At 40.9% G+C, this 23,459-nt stretch overlaps 1 protein-coding gene across 4 annotated transcripts in view; it reads right to left on the reverse strand.

Annotated features, from left to right (window-relative positions):
• The window catches only part of DTNBP1 (dystrobrevin binding protein 1), a 193,562-nt gene that overhangs the window by 34,167 nt on the left and 135,936 nt on the right, over positions 1–23,459 (reverse strand). For 3 of the 4 annotated variants that reach the window (XM_043508329.1, XM_043508330.1, XM_043508332.1), the window contains one exon: positions 6,004–6,075. The exons of the other annotated variant lie outside the window; for it this stretch is intronic. In XM_043508329.1, coding sequence (XP_043364264.1) covers positions 6,004–6,075 — 72 coding nt within the window. The remainder of the gene's footprint in view (positions 1–6,003; positions 6,076–23,459) is intronic. 4 annotated transcript variants of the gene reach the window in all.

Consider the following 23,459-nt stretch of genomic DNA (forward strand, 5'->3'; position numbering starts at 1 on the left):
TAGAGACTAACAAATGTATTAGTCTCTAAGGTGCCACAAGTACTCCTTTTCTTTTTGCAAATACAGACTAACACGGCTGCTACTCTGAAACATCCCATAGAAGCAGGCATCTTCGAGATCAAAGACAGCAGTTTCATTATGATTTAAGGTAGAAAGAATCGTAGCTAGGACAACTGTTCAGAATCTTATGTATTTGATGTATGTGATGAGGCTGCAAAGACTGAGAATAGGTCTGACCCCACCCTTGGACTTGGGGATCAGGGAATACTGAGATTAGAATCCCTTTCCCCAGTGCTGTAAGTGAACTTCCTCTATAGTTGCTCAAGTAAGCCGTAAGAACTGCGGAAGAGCCGTAAGAACTGCGGAGGGGCCCCAGAAAAGGGATGGGAAAGAGAATGGATAAGGAGTGTCTGGCCTAATTCAATCTCACGGTATTTAAGAACAACTTGACTGAGGATATCAAGCCCCAAACATTGTAGAAGTCAGAAAGCTTGTCCCCAAACAGAGGGGAAATGGTCTGAATGCCGATGAGGGTCAAACTCATTGCTTTCTAGCAGCTGATGAAGGATGAACTGGCTGATTAAAGGTAGACTCTGAAGACCTTCTCCTATAAGACTTATGCCTTCTTTTGGAGAAGTCTTGCTGCCTTGTAGAGTAACAAGGTTGACTGAAGTACCATTGGAAATACTAAAGGGATTGCTGCTGATTTTTTTGCCTCCCATGATGGCATATTTTAACTACTGGGATATAAAGTCCTAAGAACTGTAATGTGACCCTGAACTCCGCAAATGAATGTAAAGTCTCATCTGCCTTTTCAGAGAACAGAGCATCCACCAAACGGCAAGTCCTCTACAGCTGCTATACATCTGGAGCAATACCAGAATTCTGCAGCCAATACATCGTCATCATCGTTGAGGCCATGAGCCTTGACGATATGTCCCTGTATCCAAGTGCTGACTGGAGCCACAACGTGGCCTTCTGCCAGAAAAAAACTTATACTCTGCCCTTTTAATACATCTAGGAACAAAGAACGTAGGCCATGCTTAAAGGATGAGGGGATGGTGTCTCTCCTGGAAAGCAGTGACTATGAAACAAGATTATGGTGGATAATCAACTGAATGTAAACTCTCAGCATGATGCTATGGACAAAAGAGCTAATGTGATCCTGGGATGTATAAAGAGGGAAATCCTGTATACGAGTAGAGAGGTTATTTCACTTCTGTATTTGGCACTGGCGCAACTGCTGCTGGAATACTGTGTCCAGTTCTTGTGTCCACAACTCAAGAAGGCTGTTGATTAACTGGAGAGGATTCAGCGAAGAACCAGGAGAATGATTAAAGGATTGGAAGCCATGCCTTACAGTGATAGACTCAAGGAGCTCTTAAAGAGAAGGTTACGGGAGACCTGATTACAGTCTAAGGGTATGTCTACACAGCAAAGAAAAATCCATGCCTGGCCTTGGCTGAGCTAAGTCCCTCCCCCAGATATTTAGAAGATGGGATCAACATTCGAAAAGAGAATGCCATTGTTTAGGGCTAGAAGGAGATTTTTATAGGACAAATACTCATTCTCTTTACATTTCCATACTCTGAAGAAATTGAAAAATGGAAAACAAATTCATAGAAAACAAATACACAGAAATCACTGTTCACACATGCCTCTGTTCCTCTCTGATAACGTGGATAAAATATTACTTGATGAATGCAAGAAAGTTAGATCCTGTTTCCTTGGAACAATGTGTTTAAAAAAAGCCTGATTTTTCTCCCACAGCACTAGTTCCTACCACAGCAAAACATTGAACATGAAAATTCACAGGCGGATTCAGTAATCCAGCTGTGAAACATCAATATACACTGTAATGGTTCATACATTGAGAAATATCAGACAAATACTAATTTAATCCTCTTTCAATACATTTGTAGATCTGTAACTGATTCAATTCATAGCACATTTCCTTTGCAACACCAAACTATTCGAGAGTTTTTCGACTCACAGTTCAAAAGCTAAAAGTAAGTGCTCCATCCCTTCAGCACAGCTAAACAAAATCATATAAAGTGTTCAAGAAATTAGCTGTTTCATTAAAACATCTTGCTCTGAAATGAAATGACATGGTAACAGTCACATAGAACAGTGGAAATTTTCCCATTCACGACATTTTTCAAGGAGACTTTGGAATGTGTCTTTCTCCCAGTCCTGTTCTGTTATGTTCTGCAGTACAATGGCCATAATGTAGTACGAGAAAAGAACTTGCAATATATTTTAAGTTGTTCATCTTCCAGTGGGCACAAACATCTACCTGTGGCTTTTTCCACCCAAAAGTGGAACACACAAAAATAAAGGGAGAAAGATGATCATTCACAGAAAGTCTATAAAACGTTGCAGAGGAATCAACGTGGCCTGAACAACAACTGGCAACAAGTAATTAAGCAGTGTTTAATCAGATTGTAAGTCAGTGTTAAATTTTAAACTCTCACAGAAGCTACCAAATAAGTATGTATAAGTAGTGCATGCACTAAAAGGGAATGCATGGGCCAATAAGAGAGCTGGTCCTGATCAAGCCTAACCATCGTCTGTATTGTATAGCTTTCACCACACAGATCCACAGAATTGGATCATGAACTGCAATAGCTTTGTGTTGGAGGAACTTGCTTCTGAAACACATACATGAAGAACCCTCCTCCTGATTTACTTGGAAAGCAATTCACAATATCTGGTCATATTCCTATACCCCTTCCACGTGAGCAGCCTTCACGCTGCTTTTCCTGTTTCACACTGGAACCAGCCTCAAGAGGGTATGGCTTGATAAAGGGAACACAGGAAAGGCTACATACAACAAGGTTTAAAGTTTTAGTGGCAGTCCTACCTAAGACTGGCAAGTGCACAGCTTCAAAGCTATTAATATATATCAAACGGTCACTGATTTTTTTCCTTATTAAAAAATCAACAGAGGCCCCCAAATTAAAGCGATTCCCTGACAAAAGTCACTAAATTGAAGTTAAGAACGTAAATATATATTTAACAGAATATAATTTGAAAACCATAATAGATTTAAAAAACATGACTAAAATGTATCTGGAACACAGGTAATTCACAGTTAAGATTATATTAACAAAATTCAGCAGTAATAAAATACAAATTTACTATACCCAAAACATCATAACTCTCCTCTTAAAATGTGAAGGATTTATACCTATTTTTATATGTGTAAATTAACTAAATCATCACCTTTTAAACTGACAAACATCTTTCATTTATGACAGCTTCAGTTGGTCATGGAATCTATTATAGCTGGAAACAAATCACTGACAAGTGTCTCAGAGAAACAATTCTGATGTCACAGAAGGCATATTCAGAAATGGGTAATTTCTTTAGTACATGATCACAGTTAGAGGGGCACTGACAACAGCCAGTATGAGAACAGTGAGAGATGACTGACTTGAAAGCAGTAGTTGCAGTTACAGATCCTAAGGCCTGCTCTATACCTACACATAGGTCAAGCTATTTACATTGGTTTGGGATGTGAAAAATTCTCACCCCCAAGAGACACAGTTAAGCCAACCAAATTCACAGCACAGACCCGCATGTTCGACAGAAGAATTTTTCCATCATCCTAGCTACTGCCTCTCAAGGGGAATGGATTAATGTCAGAGATGGAACCTTCTGTTGCTGTAGCAAGTGCCTACCGGCATAACTGTAGTGCTACATAGTCACAGGCTATGTTGACACTTACAAACACTGCTGCAACTGCACTGCTGTAGCCCTTCAGTGCAGACACTCAACTACCACCATGGGAGGGGTTCTCCCATTGCTGTAGTTAATCCACCTCCCTCAAAGATGGTAGCTAGGTCAGTAGAAGATATCTGGGTTTGAGTAAAACCTTTCTTCCACACAAGCCAGCTTCCAAATACAACAGAATCATGGCATGAAATCACAAATCAGTGTTCATATCAGTAAGCCAGCTATTTACAGCAACTATTGAGTCACACACATAAGAATGATTACTTCTCTATAAGATTAAATAAAAGAAACAAGAAATTCTCTTCCCAGTAGTCTCTTCTTTGATACTATAAAACCTCACAAATTTGTACTCATGACTGGAAGATGCATGGCTCACCCAAGTTAAGTAGTAGTGAGTAAGCAAACATTACAAACAATCTAGGAGAGTACATCTGAAAACGTATTATAACAAGTATACATTTAGTCTCATTTATTTATACTTGGTAGTATACTACAGTAAAAGCTGCTTTATCCGGCACTTCACCAACCAAAAGCTATACAAACCGGCATTTCTGATCTTCATTGAAATTCTGGTTTATAGGCCGGTTCGTGCAGGGCAGGCAGGGGGTCGGGGCACAGCAGGTGATGTTGAGCACGGGCTCTGGGAGGGAGTTTGGGTGCGGGAGGGGGTTTGTGGCATGGGAGGAGGTGTGGGCTGCCTGATCCAGGGGCCGCTCACCTCAGGCAGCTCCCTGTAAGCGGTGACCTGTTCTGGCTGCTCCTAGGCAGAGGTACGGCAGGTGGCTCTGCGCCCCGCCCAGAGAACTAGCAATGCAGCTCCCATTGGCTGGAATTACCTATTATACCTTTGCTGAGAAGTGGAATGAGAAAAATGGTGTGCGTCTGAGAGCATTATTGGGTGTGTGGATTAGTACCCGAAGGTTCTCCTGGACTGAGTACAAGTGGTAACAAATAAACAAGTGAAAGGTACATGATTAAACTACAAGGAGCTGTAAAATAAAATATAGTTTCAAATTTATGTTCAAATGTTTAAAATCTGGTATTCTTTTCTTCTCAAATATCAGCCTCCTTGCCAAAGGAAAAAACACTAAGGAAGGGCATAGCCATTTGTACTGGAAAAACTATATGCAAAGTAGAGATATATTGGTTGAACACTTTCAAAAGGCCTCAAATTCACTTCCAGGTAAAGAAATATTCTACCATTTCACAAGCAAATCTCAATTATTGATTGCCTAAGTTCTTTAAAAACAGTTTAAAATGTAAATTCCTAGGTAAACTACATGTAAAACTAGAGTTTCTATATTTACTTCGTCTTCAGAGATGCTTATTAGTTCAGAATTATGCCAGATAATCTCCTTCCCATTCTTCCCAGTAAGTTAGTATCCAGAGCAATAATTATTAACATCTTCTTACTATACAAGCTGTCAGAAATTATCATCTTGCGAATGTGCTGTTATTAACATGTGCAAAACAAAAGGGAAAAACAAAACAAAAGAGGAACAGGATAGTGCAGTAAAGGTACTGATTAGCTGCATAGAGTGTATCTCTAAATTACCAGGCAAGCAACACAGAAATTCACTTACCTTGAGAACTTGAAAGAAATAGACTGTTCATTGGAGATGTTTGCTAGTCACCAGAATGAGTCTAACCAAGTCCCAGAACACACACCTCAAAACAACTGCCTTTGTGTACCAAGATTTCAAATTTTTAAAAGCAGCTGGAGGAAAAGCAGCTTCCTAATACACCACAGAAAATACTACTTTAGAGTCGCATGGAAGTCTTCAGTCTGGCTTTTTCTGTTGACTTCCAGGAAGTTATTAGAATTTAGAGACACGAATGATATGTTCTGCAGAACAGCAAACATCTGAACCTGGTTTTAAAAGACTGAAATAACAAGTCTACTACACAATCAGACAAGCCTAAAAAAACCCTACATTCCCTCACACAATTTTAAAGTACTAACAGCTTACAGACAATTTTATGATGTTTGTAAGCCAATTAAAGAATCATGCTGTAGTTATATTTGCTTTTGTTGCAGAAGTTTTTCTTTTTTTTTTTTCCTTCCTTGCATTAGGAAGGATAAAAAAAACCTTGCTGAGGTAGAGCACACCAGCCTACTACTGTACATGGTAGGAAAGCACTTAGCCTGTGGATTGATGTTTAGCAGCTGCTGTCTGCTCCCAGAACCTTATGGACACTTTTGATAGTTAATAGAGAAGTTATACAGCAATTACACACTGAGGATCTGTCACAAACCAACAGTACCCAGTCTTGAGATTTCCTTCCCCTGCATAAAAAGACTACTTCCTGTATTGTCCAAATGCAGTTTGTTGTTTACTGCAAAAAATCAGACAGAAAAATAGTATAGAAAAATACCATTAACATGGCACATAATTTTTACTTTGTTTTCAGTTTACTTTATTTTCTACAAGTCCAAAAGCATACCTGGCTAGAGATGAGCCTCCAGAAGCATGACTTTAGAAATCCCATGTTTCAGAAAGCAGTAAAAACGTTTTTGGTTATTTTAGTTACCACAAAGGCAGTCTCAACTTTGAATACATTTGTCTTCACCTTGAATTAAGAGAGTTAATCAAGAAGAGCAGACAATTTTCATTTATCTGCAAACCTGTTGCTAATGTGAAACTGTGTTAAGAATGGACACTAGCTTATTATAGTTAATATAGCTACTGTACCATAAATACAGATATTACTTCAAGATGTAGCTAGGCACCTGCTTTACTACTTTAGTATTTAGAGCATACTATATGTCCTTCACAAGATATATTATCATACAAGCACCAGCACCATGCCCTCTCCCCAGCCTACATTAGACTTGTTCCAGAGCACCATGCCCCAACCAAAATACCCACCTTCCTCTCTGGGACTAGGAAACTACTGTGGGTAGCTTTTAGCTTCCTAAGAGGGAAATCAGGAATACACTGGACCGTCGCTAGAACAGCCTCTATATAGTGTGAATTCACATATAATGTGGTCGCGGCCATGGATCCCAAATTTAATTACTTTAATTACAATTCATTTTAATGCAGTACCGCGCCTGGATCCCAAATCGTGTGTTCTCGCAAGGGTCCGGTGTAGTAGTAACGACTTCATTAGGAGCTGAGGAGCACTGGGCACACTCCAGGCCCTCTCACCTGCCCCACTAAATGAACAAACCTATTCCAGGTCACCTTGCCTCTGCTGACTCATTACCTTCAGACCCTTTTGTATATGATGTTATTAGCAACTTAACTGAAAATTGCACAGTATCTCACCACTTGTTCTAATTCCAGCCATACCCAACCACAGCATTTGCCATGCACCTCTTCATATGAGCTTTTCTTTCACTCATCGCCTATTACTTTACCACAACCATGCCATCTCTCCCTTCCCTCCTGCTTTAAACTCTTCTTCAATCACCTCATCTTGCCCAACTCCCCACAAAAATATATTAATTCCTACCATTGTGGGTGATAAGAGCTAGGTACTAATTATCATCATTTATACAGAACCAATGAACACACCATTAAACAAGAAAGATAAGGAGAAAGTAAAAGTGTTATGCAATTTAATCCCTTGGGGGCAGGGACAGTTATTTGTTCAGCACTTGGCACACTTTGGACACTGGATAAATTAATGGATAGTACTACATATATGGCTCTTTGGATGTACTGTGTGCACTTTGCTACTCTTTCCAAAATGAAAAGGAGAGGTTCAATACCAGATAGCAGAAAATACCAATACAGTATGAAATTACAGACATTTAGAATTATTTAGGAAGACCGTATGAAACAGGGGAATGAGAATGCTGTTGAGAAATAGGAACACCTGAATTCTGATTCCAGATCTGCTAATGGCTCATTGTGAGGCCCTGGGGAAGTCACTCTTCTCTGCTTCGACTTCCCAGCTTTAAATCAGGGATAATACTTACTTCAAAAGTCGCTTTGAGTATTAAAGTTTATGCAGCACTTTGCATATTCAAAGTGTTAAAGTACTACCACTTTTGAATTCACTAACAGCTATCCTCAGACTCCTATTAAAAATAGACAACTAGAGATCTTAAGAGGGAACTCTGCAGTAGAATTTCTGTTCACTGAAAACTAGGAGTCTGTTTCCCAGAATGGCAGATGCTGGAGACACCACAATAGAGATATCCTGACCTTAATCTCTCTCCTGAGATTACAGTATTTATTTTTTGTAAACCTAAAATCACAGCTGCTTCAGGTGTGCTGCTAGACACCAGGCAAAAGGCTGTGACTTTGAGGGAAAGGGAGAAAGCTAAAGTTTATAAAAACTGATTTTCACTTCCCCCTGCCACCTGTGCCCCTTTCCAATTTCTGGAAAGCTGAGAAAAGGTGGCAAGGGAAAACCCAATAATGACTGAGATCTCTCCAGTAAAAGCAAGTAACTTGAAAACAGAAAGTCAAGCATCTGAAATATCAGGTTTATTTACTGGCTCACAACAAATGTATTAATCTAGCTACTATATTATAGCAATGTTAATTCTGTCAAAAAACTGAAAATTGTTTATTCTTCAAAATGAACAAGTCTGGCAACTTTAAGAATAAATTTTATACACAGTCCATTTACAAGGACAATCTGTCTGTAAAATCTGTCCATGCAGACATACAGTACTCTAATATTATAAAGCAATATAAAACAACAATCAGCATTTTCCATCCTTATAAGTTGAATTTTTGCTCAATAACTTTTTTTTTCTGCTCTGGAATTGGAATATACTGAAATGGAGATTGCTGTTATGGGGTGATGCAAATCTTGATAAAGCTCAGAGGTCATCAGATAAAAACACATTATTTATATTAGAAATCATTAAAATTCAATATTTGTTGGCCACTTCCTTTCTGTTACCACAGATGATAGCTTCTATTCAAAGTATATGTTTAAAATACGTAATTGTCAGGAGCACTATTTGGTGAACTGTTGGCAAATGCTAACTTTTAATTGTTACCACTGTATGAACAAGAAATAAACATTGCCTTTCTTGCCTTATTCTGTTTTTTCTCCCAAACCCCGTCTGCAAGTCCTACTGCAATTACTGTCCTAAGAGAATGAATAGCAGAACCAGGCCACTCAATATTGGGCTAAGTTTTGTCTCTTCTGAAGGATAATACTCCCAAAAGCTGTGTCAATACTAGTGAGGTATATTAATTTTTAATACTATTTATCTAATATTATTCTGTACATACGCAAAGTATACAAGGAGAACTATCAAAAATAAATTTGATTTGAATTAAATGGTCAGAAAATTTGCAGGTGAAACGGATACATTGTTTGTCTATTAGCTTCCAAAGAAAGTTTTCTCCCTCCACATGCATCTTATATTACCCATGTCTTTCATTCCAGAAGAGGAATATGAATCACAATAAATGTCTGTCAAGGTTCCTTCCCCACTCTGAACTCTAGGGTACAGATGTGGGGACCTGCATGAAAACCTCCTAAGCTTACGTTAAAACTTCCCCAAGGTACAAAACTTTTTACCTTTTGCCCTTGGACTTTCACTGCCAGCACCAAATGTCTAACTGGGTTTTTTATTAGGAAAGAGCCATTTGGAAACACCTTTCCCCCAAAAATCCTCACCAAAACCTTGCACCTTCCCCCTTCCTGGGGAAGGTTTGGTAAAAAACCTCACCAATTTGCATCGGTAAACACAGACCCAAACACCTGGATCTTAAGAAGAATGAAAAAGCATTCAGTTTCTTAAAAGAAGAATTTTAATAGAAGAAAAAGTAAAAAGAATCACCTCTGTAAAATCAGGATGGTAAATACCTGACAGGGTAATTAGATTCAAAACATAAGAGAATCCCTCTTGGTAAAACCTTAAGTTACAAAAAGACACAAAAATAGGAATATTCATTCCATTCAACAGCTTATTTTCTCAGCCATTTAAAGAAATCATAATCTAACCCATATCTAGATAGATTACTTATTAAGTTCTAAGACATTCCTGTTCTGTCCCCAGCAAAAGCATTACCCAGACAGACACAGACCCTTTGTTTCTCCCCCCTTCCAGCTTTGAAAGTATCTTGTCTCCTCATTAGTCATTGTGGTCAGATGCCAGCGAGGTTATACTAGCTTCTTAACCCTTTACAGGTGAAAGGGTTTTTCCTCTGGCCAGGAGGGATTTTAAAGGTGTTTAACCTCCCCTTTATACTTATGACAATGTCCAAAGGAGGAATAATTTCCTGAATTTAAAAAATATATATATATCGTCATATGCAGCATAACCTTTATGGTTCATGAGGTAGCCTCAGATCTGGTCAGAAGTCTTTTAGGGTATTTGAGGACTAATTTCCTCAAATGTTTAATTCTGCTGAAGCTGAACTTAAAGCAACCATGGAGAAGACACCACTGTAATTTGTTTCTACTATTTCCTGTTGATTATCTCAAAGCACGCAGTGCCCAGTTTTTCCAAATATAAAAATATCTCCACTAAAAAGGAATTTTATTTTCCAATCACATTTGCCAATTTCTGCTGTTATGTAAGTATCAACATCTCTGTTTAAAAAAAAAATTTGTTAGCAGAATAACCCAAAATGATAACCAAAGCATAGAGTCTATCTGGTGAGTCTATCTACTCCGTGGTCCCAGTGGGGTAGATAGTAGATGCACTCCAATGGCTTGATACAGGATGCATGCTGAGAAAGCACTCTTCGGGGTCTGTTGCACAGTCTTATCTAAGCCTTGGTGTACACTAGGAGTTGAGGTCGAATTTAGCAGCATTCAATCGATTTAGCACCCATCCAAACGACGAAGCCCTTTTTTCCGACTTAAAGCGCTCTTAAAATCGATTTCCTTACTCCACCCCCGACAAGGGGATTAGCGATGAAATCGGCCTTGTTGGGTCGAATTTGGGGTACTGTGGACACAATTAGACAGTCGTGGCCTCTGGCAGCTATCCCAGAGTGCTCCATTGTGACTGCGCTGGACAGCATTCTCAACTCAGATGCACTGGCCAAGTAGACAGGAAAAGGCCCGCGAACTTTTGAATGTCAATTTCCTGTTTGGCCAGCGTGGCAAGCTGCAGGTGACCATGCAGAGCTCATCAGCAGAAGTGACCATGATGGAGTCCCAGAATTGCAAAAGAGCTCCAGCATAGACCGAATGGGAGGTATGGGATCTGATCACTGTATAGGAAGGGGAATCCGTGCTATCAGAACTACGTTCCAGTTTTCGAAATGACAAAACATTTGTCAATCTCCCAGGGCATGAAGGACAGAGGCCATAACAGGGACCCAAAGCAGTGCCACGTGAAACTTAAGGAGTTGAGGCAAGCCTACCAGAAAACCAGAGAGGCGAATGGCCGCTCCGGGTCAGAGCCCAAAACATGCTGCTTCTATGATGAGCTGCATACCATTTTAGGGGGTTCAGCCACCACTACCCCAGCTGTGGTGTTTGACTCCTTCAATGGAGATGGAGACAACATGGAAACAGGTTTTGGGGACGAGGAAGACTATGATGAGGAGGTTATAAATAGCTCACAGCAAGCAAGCTGAGAAACCGGTTTTCCCAACAGCCAGGAACTGTTTCTCACCCTGGACCCACCCAGTGCCTCCCGGACCCGCCAGGCGGAGAAGGGACCTCTGGTGAGTGTACCTTTTAAAATACTATACATGGTTTAAAAGCAAGCATGTTTAATAATTAATTTGCTCTGGCATTCATGGCTCTCCCGGATGTACTCCCAAAGCATTTGCAAAAGGTTTCTGGGGAGGGCAGCCTTATTCCATCCACCATGGTAAGACACTTTACCACTCCAGGCCAGTAGCACGTACTCGGGAATCATTGTAGAACAAAGCATTGCAGTGTATGTTTGCTGGCGTTCAAACAACATCCATTCTTTCTCTCTCTGTATTATCCTCAGGAGAGTGATATCCTTCATGGTCATCTGGTTGAAATAGGGTGCTTTTCTTAAGGGGACATTCAGAGGTGCCTGTTCCTGCTGGGCTGTTTGCCTGTAGCTGAACAGAAAAGTTCCCCGCTGTTAGCCATGGGGAGGGGTTAGCCACCCACTGGGGGGAGGCAAAATGCGACCTTGGAACGAAAGCACACATGCTATGTATGTAATGTTAAGAGAAAGGTTTACCGTGAAAGAGTGTACCCATTCTTCTAGAAAATGTGTCTCTTTAAATACCACTGTCCCTTTTTTGTTTCCTCCACCAGCTGCATGTGTTTCAAGGATCACAGGATCTTCTCCTTCCCAGAGACTAGTGAAGATCAGAAGGCGAAAAAAATCACACTTGCGATGAAATGTTCTCCGAGCTCATGCTTTCCTCCCACACTGACAGGGCACAGATGAATGCATGGAGGCAGACAATGTCAGAGTGCAGGAAAGCACAAAATTACCGGGAAGAGAGGTGGTGGGCTGAAGAGAGGGCTGAAGCTGAAAGATGGCGGCAGCGTGATGAGAGGAGGCAGGATTCAATGCTGAGGTTGCTGGCGGATCAAATGTGCTCCAGCATATGGTTGAGCTGCAGAAAAGGCAGAGCACAGACTGCTGGTACAGCCCCTGTGTAACCAACCGCCCTCCTCCCCAAGTTCCATAGCCTCCTCACCCAGATGCCCAAGAACGCGGTGGGGGGGCCTCCGGCCACCCAGCCACTCCACCCCAGAGGATTGCCCAAGCAACAGAAAGCTGGCATTCAATACGTTTTAAAGTTTTACACTTTTAAAGTGCTGGGTGGCTTTGTCCTTTCCTCCCTCCTCCACTACCCCCTGGTGCTTCTCTCCTCCACCAACCCTCCTGGGATACCTTGGTAGTTATCCCTCTATTTGTCTGATGAATTAAAGAATGCATGAATGTGAAGCAACAATGACTTTATTGCCTCTGCAAGCAGTGATCGAAGGGAGAAGGGGAGGGTGGTTAGCTTACAGGGAAGTAGAGTGAACCAAGGGGCGGGGGGTTTCATGAAGGACAAACAAACAGAACTTTCACACCTTAGCCTGGCCAGTCAGGAAACTGTTTTTCAAAGCTTCTCTGATGTGCACCACACCCTCCTGTGCTCTTCTAACCGCCCTGATGTCTGGCTGTGCGTAACCAACAGCCAGGACATTTGCCTCAACCTCCCACCCCGCCATAAATGTCTCCCCTTTACTCTCACAGATATTGTGGAGCGCACAGCAAGCAGTAATAGTGGGAATGTTGGTTTCGCTGAGGTCTAACCAAGTCAGTAAACTGCGCTAGCATGCTTTTAAATGTCCAAATGCATATTCTACCACCATTCTGCACTTGCTCAACCTGTAGTTGAACAGCTCCTGCAGTCCCTTCCTGCAGCTTTTGAAACAGACCAGAGTTCCTGAAGATGCGAGTGTCATGTACCCTTCCCGGCCATCCCACATTGATGTTGGTGAAATGTCCCTTGTGATCCACCAGTGCTTGCAGCACTATTGAAAAGTACCCCTTGCAGTTTATGTACTCGCCGGCTTGGTGCTCCGGTGCCAAGATAGGGATATGGGTTCCATCTATGGCCCCACCACACTTACGGAATCCCATTGCAGCAAAGCCATCCACTATGACCTGCATATTTCCCAGGGTCACTACCCTTGATATCAGCATATCTTTGATTGCATTGGCTACTTGCATCACAGCAGCCCCCACAAATTTTGCCCACTCCAAATTGATTCCCGACTGACCGGTAGCTGTCTGGCGTTGCAAGCTTCCACACGGCTATTGCCACTCGCTTCTCAACTGTGAGGGCTACTCTCATCTTGGTATTCTTGCGCCTCAGGGCAGGGGAAAGCAAGTCACAAAGTTCCATGAAAGTGCCCTTACGCATGCAAAAGTTTCACAGCCACTGGGAATCGTCCCAGACCTGCAACACTATGCGGTCCCACCAGTCTGTGCTTGTTTCTTGAGCCCAGAATCCGTGTTCCACCGCATGAACCTGCCCCATTACCACCACGATGCCCACATTGCCAGGGTACGTGATTTGAGAGAAGTCTGTGTTCATGTCCTCATCGCTCTCGTCACCGCACTGACGTCGCCTACTCGCCCGTTTTCGCTTTGCCAGGTTCTGGTGCTGCATATACTGCTGGATAATGCATGTGGTGTTTAATATGCTCCTAATTGCCAAAGTGACCTGAGGAGGCTCCATGCTTGTCGTGGTCTGGCAGCTGCACAGAAAAAAGGCGTGGAACGATTGTCTGCCATTGCCCTGACGGAGGGAGGGCCGACTGACACATGGCTTACAGGGTTGGCTTACAGGCAATTAAAATCAACAAAGCGGGTGGCTTTGCAAGAAACAGAATGGCCCCCTCAAGGATAGAACTCAAAACTGGGTTTTGCAGGCCGTTGATCTCACGGAGGGAGGGAGGGAGGAGAAAATGAATACAAAACAAATCTGGTCTATTTCTTGGTTTGAGCCACTTCATCTATCTTTATACATCTTGCTGGCAGCAGACTGTGCAGTATGACTGCTAGCCATCGTCATCTCCTGGGTGCTCGGCAGAAGACCGTGCAGTATGACTGCTGACCATCATCTTCTGCTGGCTGCTGATTAAAAGACAGTACACTGCCGATAGGACTCAATCACCATGAGACGCAACTTAAAAGGGGAATGATCTGGCTGAGTCACTCCCATATTTGCCCAGGCGCCCCTGACTTCATCAAGGTCAGTTAAAAGAGCACCCAGGACTACGTCGATGATGGCTACCATACTGCACTGTCTGCTGCCAAAAGGCAATAAACTGCTGCTGTGTAGCAATGCAGTACCGCATCTGCCAGCACCCAGGAGACATACGGTGACTGTTAGCTGAGCAGGATCCACGCTTTCCATGGTATGGTGTCTGCACAGGTAACTCACGAAAAAAGGCGCAAAACGATTGTCTGCCCTTTCTTTCATGGAAGGAGGGAGGGAAGGGGGGGCCTGATGATATGTACCCAGAACCACCCGCGACAATGTTTTAGCCCCATCAGGCACTGGGATTTCTACCCAAAATTCAAATGGGTAGCGGAGACTGCGGGAACTGTGGGATAGCTACCCACAGTGCAACACTCCGGAAGTAGACAGGTGCCTCGGTACTGTGGACACACTCCGCTGACTACGTGCACTTAGAGCATTTGTGTGGGGACACACACTCGACTGTATAAAAACGCTTTCTACAAAATCGACTTCTATAAATTCAACCTAATTTCGTAGTGTAGACATACTCTCAGGAGAGATCTTAAACAACAAAACTTTGGCTTCAAGCACACAATGCTTGTGTGACTAATTACAAACTGTGGGAGTGATCAAGGGTTATAAAAACAGGCCAAGACATAATGAATACATACACAAATATTTTGACCAATAAAGAAAGCCACCAAGGTCTTTCCAGCTCCTTTTTCCTCTAGTACCAATTCAAACTCACAGTTATCAGGGATACTGCTGTATATAGACAAGCACCTACTACCTCATTATTTACTTAGCCTAAACTTTACTGTCAAAGAGACTTCTTCCAGATTCTCAATGCTGCAAAATTTGTATTCCGAATGCTATAGTGGAGTATTTATTTTTGAAGTTTTAAAAGTTGCCACTGGAATTTAAAAAAATAAAAACAAACATTTCAATTTATCTTAAGTACTGAAAATTAGTTGCCAAACTTAAATCAACTTTAAGTTCTTGGCATAGGACTCATGATTTCATATATGTTTGTACATTGTCTAAAACAGTGCCCTGATGCTAATTGAACTCTACCACAATACAATTAGTTATTTTAAAAAATGGAAAGAGGAGAGGAAAAAAACAAACCATGAGCTCTCTAGGACAGAGATAGTTCAGATACCCATGCTTGAGGCAAAGGATAAAATACCTGTCAACTATTGTTTTTCCATTCTATATTTAATATAGTGAAACAAAACAGAAAACGTATATTCTATTTGGTTCTAAACTGGAAAGTACATTTTGATAACTTAAAACCAGTAGATTTCAGTGATTTTTTTGAGACAGACTGCCTTCTAAAACTTGTTTCTTTTAAACAGAATTATTAATATAATTAAGAAAGCTAGTTATGATGCACAGTAGTACTTATGAGTTGAGCTACTGAGGTGGTATTTTGGTATTTAAGGTGAACACCTGGGTTCAGAAAGGGATTGACCGTTTTTTAATGAACCGGTATGCACATTCTAATACAAATCAAAAACACAACACAATTGAAGCAGTCAGCAACAAGAATTCCCAAATCCTCATTTACCAAGAAAATTATACAATAGTTGAAAGATGAAACAAATGCATAATGAAATTTTTGCTTATCCCCTTCATGTGATATGAAATAGAGTATGTACAATGTAGTCTCCATTTTAATAACAGCCCCAAATTTGTAAATCTGCAGACGAAAACAGCATACAATAATGAATGAAACTTCTATATGTCAGCACCCTGCAAATGCATATTTCAAACAGCAAGGGAAACTATTAGGAAAGTCCACAATGCACAATCAGTATTTGACAGCAGAGCTTGTTTCCAATCATCTGTTCTGCTTCATTTGAATAGCAGTACTAAAGTAATCATGAAGTCATTTCACAAACTTTTTTTTAACTGTCTAAAGATAGGAAGCATGAAATCTTCAATAGCTGTTGCAATTAACCACAAGGTCCCTTTCCTGGTTGTCAGTAGCGGCTTCCAGGTACAAGTTAAGACCAGTGGGGCATGGATTTCACTCTGGAAGTCAATGGGAGTTTTACCACTGACTTCAACAGAGCCTGAATTTCTTCCCTAGAAAATGTTTGGTGTACACAACATGTTGAGACTAAATAAAACAAGTTCTACATCCAGGGCTGTGTAGGGGCTGCTATTGCCGAGTGCATACTGGTTGCTATATTTGCCTACTCAGCCCATGCACTACTACTATGAAATGTATTGCTTTATAAAGAACTTTGGAATAACTTAAGTATGAAAGGTGCTACATAAAACTAAATTTTGTTCTTATTTAATTTCTTTCTGTTTTAGGTAAGTATGCAGGCACTGAAATATGACAGTGAACTGCTTCTATAAATCAAGCCTGAGAATAAACAAAAACATGCTTTTCTTCAGTTTCAGGAAACGGGGTTCTTTGGTATAACTATCAAGTGGCCAGTGCCATATGGCCTGTGATGAAAAAAGGGAATGTAGATCACTACACTGTTTCAACAGATACAAGTCTCATATTGTTTGCTTAATTTAGGTTTTCATGTACAGTAACACTTTACAAGAACTGTCACATGCAGTACAATTTTATAAACAGAACAAGTGATGTAGAATATTTCTGAAAGAGAAGTATTTTTTCCTAAAGAGGTCAGTCAGTCAGTTTCCTCTTTCACTCTTGTCAAGACATAAGATTTTGACAAATAAGGTGATAATTTTTGATTTATTTGAAATAAGACCCTATGGTATAACTATGGTTGCTGATTTTATTGATATTTTTAGGAAGTTATTGAGGAGACACAAGATCTCACCTCTACGTCACTAATTCAAATCTAGCCAATGTCAAGAGCGTTCAGTTACTGCTAGCAGCCAAGTACTTACCTTTAGAATTAGCTTCACAAGGTCCTATAGTGATATCAGGCATAGTCAAACAACAGTATGTGCTATAAGTACCAAGTAACAGCTCAAGTGACATTTAGTCTTCTACAGGAAGACCCAAGAGTGTCAGAACATAGCTTGCAAAAGGAGTAAGCTATTCACCTCTCTATGGCACTAGCACAGACAACCATGAATCGTTCAAAAATCTAGAAGTATTAAAAACAGTGTACACAACCCCACCCTCATCATACACCGCATATCCATTACAATAAACCTAGTTATGAAAAAAATCCACATTTATTTCCAAATAGAGGATAAGTAGTACAGGAAAAAGCTTTGTTATCCGGTATGTTGGGGAAATGGGAAGTGCCGGTTAGTAAAAAATTCCAGTTAATTAAGAGTTATACTTACCAATGGTGGGAGTTTGGGTGCAGGAGAGGGCTCAGGGCTGGAGCGCGGGAGGGGGTGCGGGGCACTGGCTCTGGGAAGGAGTTTGGGTGCGGAATGGAGCTCGTGGCAGGGGGTTGGGGTGCGGGAGGGATGTTGGATCCGGGTGGCTCCCCACAAGCGGCGACATGTCTCTACTGCTCCTAGGCGGATGAGCAGACAAGCGGCTCTGCACACTGCCTCCACCCACAGGAGCTACCCCCTCAGCTCTCACTAGCTGTGGTTCCCAGCCAATGGGAGCTGCGGAGCAAGCTCTCAGGGTGGGGCAGGGGCAGCGCATGGAGCCCCTGTGGCCATTTCTCCACCTATGACAGAGGTGGGCAAACTACGGCCCCTGGGACCATCCTGCCTGGCCCTTGAGCTCCTGGTTGGGGAGGCTACCCCCCAGCCCCTGCTGTCCCCCCTGCCCTGCAGTTATGCTGTTGCACGGGCAGCACAGCTGGCTCTGTCAGAGCAGCAGGGCTGCAAGCTCCTGCCACTCTGAGTGACATGGTAAGAGGTGGAGGCAGCGGCGACACTGGGTAAGGGGTCCTGGGGGGGACAGTCAGGGGACAGTTGGATGGGGTCGAGGTTCTGGGATGGTCAGGGAACAGGGGCATTGGATAGGGCGTGGGTGTGGACGGGCTCAGGGCAGTCCAGGGACAGGAAGGGTTGGATGGGGGTGGGGTTCTGGGGGGGGCATGTCAGGGGGAGGGGGGTGTGGATAGGGGTCAGGACAGTCAGGAGACAGGGAGCATTGGATGGGGTGGAGTCCCAGGGGGGACAGTTAGGGGCAGGGGTGTGGACAGGGATCAGGGCAGTCAGGAGACAGGGAGCGGGGTGGAGGTGGATGGGGGTGGAGTCCCGGGAGGGCAGCTGGGGGCGGGGGGGTGCCAGGAAGGGGCGTTGGATGGGTCGGAGGTTCTGAGGGGGAGTTAGGGGCAGGGAAGTCAGTGGGGGTGGATGGGGGTGGGGGCCAGGCTGTTTGGGGGGCACAGCTTTCTCTACCCAGCCCTCCATACAGTTTCATACGCCGATGTGGTCCTCGGGCCAAAAAGTTTGCCCACCCCGGCCTAGGAGCAGCAGGGACATGTTGCCGCTTCCAGGGAGCTACGCAGAGCCAGGCAGGGAGCCTACCAGCCCTGCGCCAACTGGACTTTTAATGGCCTCGTCAGCGGTGCTGACAGGAGCCGCCAGGGTCCCTTTTTGACCAGGCATTCAAAAAACTGGACACCTAGCGACCCCACTGAAGATTTGTATTGGGATATATCAGAAAAGCCGGTTTCTTGAGTTTTATGGTTAGTAAAGTGCCAGATAACACAGCTTGTACTGTACATGGAAATTCCCCCATTCTTTTTTGCAATAAAATGTGAACAGTTCCTATTTGCTAGTATAATTAACTACCTTATGACAGCAATCTCAGTAAGGGGTTGTTAAGTGTGGAACTCGCTTGTTCTTCCACAGTCCAGATTAGGTGATCTTCAGAGTATGCTGCAAGATGCATCTGTTTTCCCAGGCTTTTCAAAAGGCTGGGGGGAGGGCTGACTCAGTTTTAGAGATGGAGAAAAAGTGTTGTGTAGGCTACACTTTTTGATCGTCTTTGATCTTTTGAGTCATTTTAACTTTTGTGATAAAATTTATGGGGGAAAACACACCATAATCTAATGTTAAAGATACAATGAAGTCACTAAATATAATAATGAAATTAAAGATCTTCACGATATCTGAAGTAAAAGATTAATCATTTTTATTTCCACAGCAATTTCTCATTTTCCACTATGAAATGATATTCTAGCCACACAGAGTAACAAAAGAGATGAAAAAAGGCAGTGTTTAGTCAGGGTGGAAATATGCAGTACTTGTAGTTTCTTTATTGCATAGTTGTAAGGGATACATGGTCCTTTACATAGTTTTCAAAACATAAGCAGAGTTTGTGCAAAACAAATGTAGTAATGCAAAGTGAGAGATATAAAAATTATTTATAGCTTCATGGCAATTTTATTTTATGTAGTTTTAAGAGATGATGAGGTTAAATTAGTGGTTCACAATTTAAATTTTGCCTACCATGTCATTAAAAAGATTCTCTCATGGGCAAGATCCCTTAGTAACTCCCCAATCCCACTCTCCTGGGTTTTCTGTTTTATCTTGTTGAGCAGCCATGAACAGGTCAGTGAACTACAGTTTGAGAACAACTGGCCTAAATCATTTAAAATTAATCAAGATTGGAAACTTACATAACGCTATATGTCATTAGTTAATTTTAACTTCTCCAAAAGTGCCTTGGATAAACAGGAAGAACCTATTTAGGGAGAAATATTAGTGAAAGTTCTTTTAAAAAAGAGTACTTTGAAAGATAAGCAATTTTGTCATTGGAAGACAGTTATCTCTGGAGTTCTGAACTACAATGTGGAAAAAAGCAGGTTTATAATTGTAAATGTTAGAGATGGCAGAAACATTCATTATTACATCAAATCCATCCTAATGCCCATTCAACAGTATTCTGTTCCCAACAGTATGATTCTCCATTGTTTTGTCTACTCTAGTATTAAGTGTCTTCAAGAACAGACTTTGAAAGACAACCTACAAAAAAAACAGAGCATGTGCCCTTTACTTTCTTCGGTGTATAAATTAAGCCACAAAAGGGTTTATTTTGCTTTTAAAACAAAGATTTTTTCCTGCTATTTTTTTTGTATTAGATGTAACAAGACTATTCGGACCTTTTTAGAAGCAGAACCCAGAGATCTCAGATATACCTGGTAAACTTTCTTGGTCCTTCACCAAAGATGTGAGGGTACTGAGTCTAGCAAAGATATCTTTTCTCTCAAGTATCTCTCATGTATTCATATTAACCATGAAAAAACATAAACGAGCATTTTTTAAATATGAATAAAAATCACTTCTTACCTCCAAATCACTTGCATGCATGGAATCGCTAATGATAAAACTCTACCAGTGTTCTAATTGTTCATATTATCTTCAAGGAAAGAAGGTAGCTAAGAGTGAATTTCTAACAGGAAAAAGAACTGAGGACAGATACCTATCACTTTTCAGGACTTCTTTTTAAATTTTATATATATATATATATATATATATATATATATATATATATATATATATATATATAAAGCAAAGAGGACAAAATCTTTTCCCTGTAGCAAGTCACCTGTAACAGAATTATGTAACAACTTTTCAAATTTTCATTCAGAAAAGTTGCACCCATTTAACTAAATCTATTTTAAATTAGATGGGCTAAACCAGTGCAAAGCACTCATGTGGACACACTTTAAATCATTTTAACCCTGGCTTAAATTGGTTTAGCTTGTGTCAGTAGTGAATTAAGATTAAACCAATTTAGCCAGTGAAACTGCTTTAAGTATGTCTACAGTACTTAGTCTCTACCAGTTTAACTAGATTGATTTAAATTCGATTTAGCTAAAACCATGCACGTTTTCTAATGTAAACAAGCCTTGGCTTTTGATAGCTTGAGAAAACAGCACTGAAACAACTAAATGTGTTATTAGGTCATGTGAATCCCTTTATTTAATATCTGCCCCTAATTGAGGAGAATCTTGCGTGGTTTAATGCCAATAATCTTGTCTGTACTCCTGCAAAGCAGCATGTTCCTCTACTGCATTAAGAGCAACGTGAAATTCACTAGGAGCTATCACAGTCTGAATGAATTTCACACTGCTGGCAGAACTGTGGAACATTACTACTGTGAAAAAACATGGGGGATTGTATAGACAACATATTTCCCTCTTAAGTTGCTAGTGCATGTCAAGAACAAAAAATGAACATGATATAAAGGGAAAAGAAATGGAGAAACAGGTAGGGGATTGGAAACACAGGAGAGAAAAGGGCTATTGACAATTCAGATCAGATGTTGAAAGAACTACTAAATAAAATATGTCTCTCTCCTTCCGGATTTCTCGAGTATGAGAAAGATCAAGGCTCTGAGCAAGATATCATGTTTAACCTAGAGAAAGAATGTACTAAGCATTATGGTCTGAAGTTATTTCAGGAATACTCAAAATTGCTTTGACATCTTAAAGCTAACTGCTGAAAAAGCAATTATGAAAATCACTAGGAAAACAGAAAGTTTTGTTAATTTAAATGATAAAGTTGAAAGATATTGAGAAAATATATATCACTGAAAATACTGAACTGCACTAGAAAAAGAACTGTGGGAGCAATTATAAACCTATCCAGTGAGCAAAGATACACTCAGTGAGGAAACATGTATTGAGTGACTGGTAACGAGTGCACTGCTGTGAAAAGGATCTGACAATTGATGGCTACGATACAATATCTGTTTTCTTCCTTTTCTCCTGCAGACCCTGAATGCTTCAAGAAAGAGGTGGGAGTGAGTCGGGGTAGAAATTTAGGAAGCTGAGAATTTTTTAGTATTGCATACTGGAGATCATGTAATTAGGAATGTGGATCTATTATTAGGTTATTCTTTCAACTGACCATTAAAAACCTATTTTTTAAAATTTTGTCTTTATAACATTAGATTGGAAGACCTGTCTTTGGGCTATATTTAAGCGCTCTCTCTGGAGAATCAACCTGAAGGGAACTTGTGTTCTGATGCTACCTACTTCTTGAGGATCCCACTTTCATACCTTAGGTCAGCAGTCAACCATGGTTTTTGTTGTGTATTCTGGGATGTAGAATTCACTCCTCCCCCCGACATCTGTGTAAGTCAATTTCAACCCGTTTTTAAACAGTTAAAACAAAATTTCTCCTCAAAGTATTTCTAGTTGGATTAATGTTAAGTCCATGTATAATCTTTTCCTTATTCCTTTCATGTTTTTTAGGTCCCTCTAATTTTCTCCTTTAGATTTTACTTTTTAACGTATATTACTGTTAAGTATTTTGGCATTAAGTAGTCCAAAGCCCACAATATGCATTTGGCTTTACTGGCTGTAAGAAAGAGAGAGTATAAAACAAATCTTAGTTAAGCAACTGCTTAGCTGAGTGCCCAACCACCTTTCTTAGGGTTCTTTTAATTTTGATTGCTTAACTAAAGAGAAGGACTTAAGAGATGAGATTTATTTTATAGCATTTTATTAAATATCCTTAACAGCAGCAACTATAGGATATAAGAGGGGAAGAAAACTATCGGACTATGATTTGGCTAACTAGGAAATTTGCCAATATCTCGCAGAATCAAATCACAAAACCAGAACAGAAAATAATACTTATCCGCAATCAGTACCTTGGGAAAGTGACTTTGTTTAGATTTTTGACTAAAAGTCTCTCAATAGGGCCTAACTTGTGCCAAATCATTATCAACTCCAGTTGCTCACACAAGGGAGGGGAAGGAGGGGAATAAAGCTAAAGCATAAGACAATTTGTTCAATTACTTACATGCCAATTCACCAAGGCCTTCTTCCCAATGGATGTATAATAGTCAACCTTTTTAAACCTACTTCCCCACAAATTAAGTTAGCCAAAGATCAGACTAAACACTCCCATCTAACAAACTCCTATTACAGACTGTATAGCTTTAGTGCAGTTCAAGGCTTGTACACTTGGTCTGTTTTGTCTATATGCATACAGAACTTGAAACATAGCATGAAGCCATTTACTATGGCACATACATGTGCTGTTCTACAATCTTAGCTAACAGTAACTTGTTCAAAGCTACTTTACAACAATCTTGATCAGAACCTGTTACAAAACAAGAACACACTAACTTTGTGACAATCTTTAAAGCCCATACACAAGCAAGTACTTTTCCTTTCTAATTAGGTACCCAGTTTCAGGAAGTGCTCAATTGACTAATTTGGGTCATCATTCAAG

This window comes from Dermochelys coriacea, chromosome 2 (genome assembly GCF_009764565.3).
Source record: "Dermochelys coriacea isolate rDerCor1 chromosome 2, rDerCor1.pri.v4, whole genome shotgun sequence".
Classification (NCBI taxonomy): Eukaryota; Metazoa; Chordata; order Testudines; family Dermochelyidae; genus Dermochelys; species Dermochelys coriacea.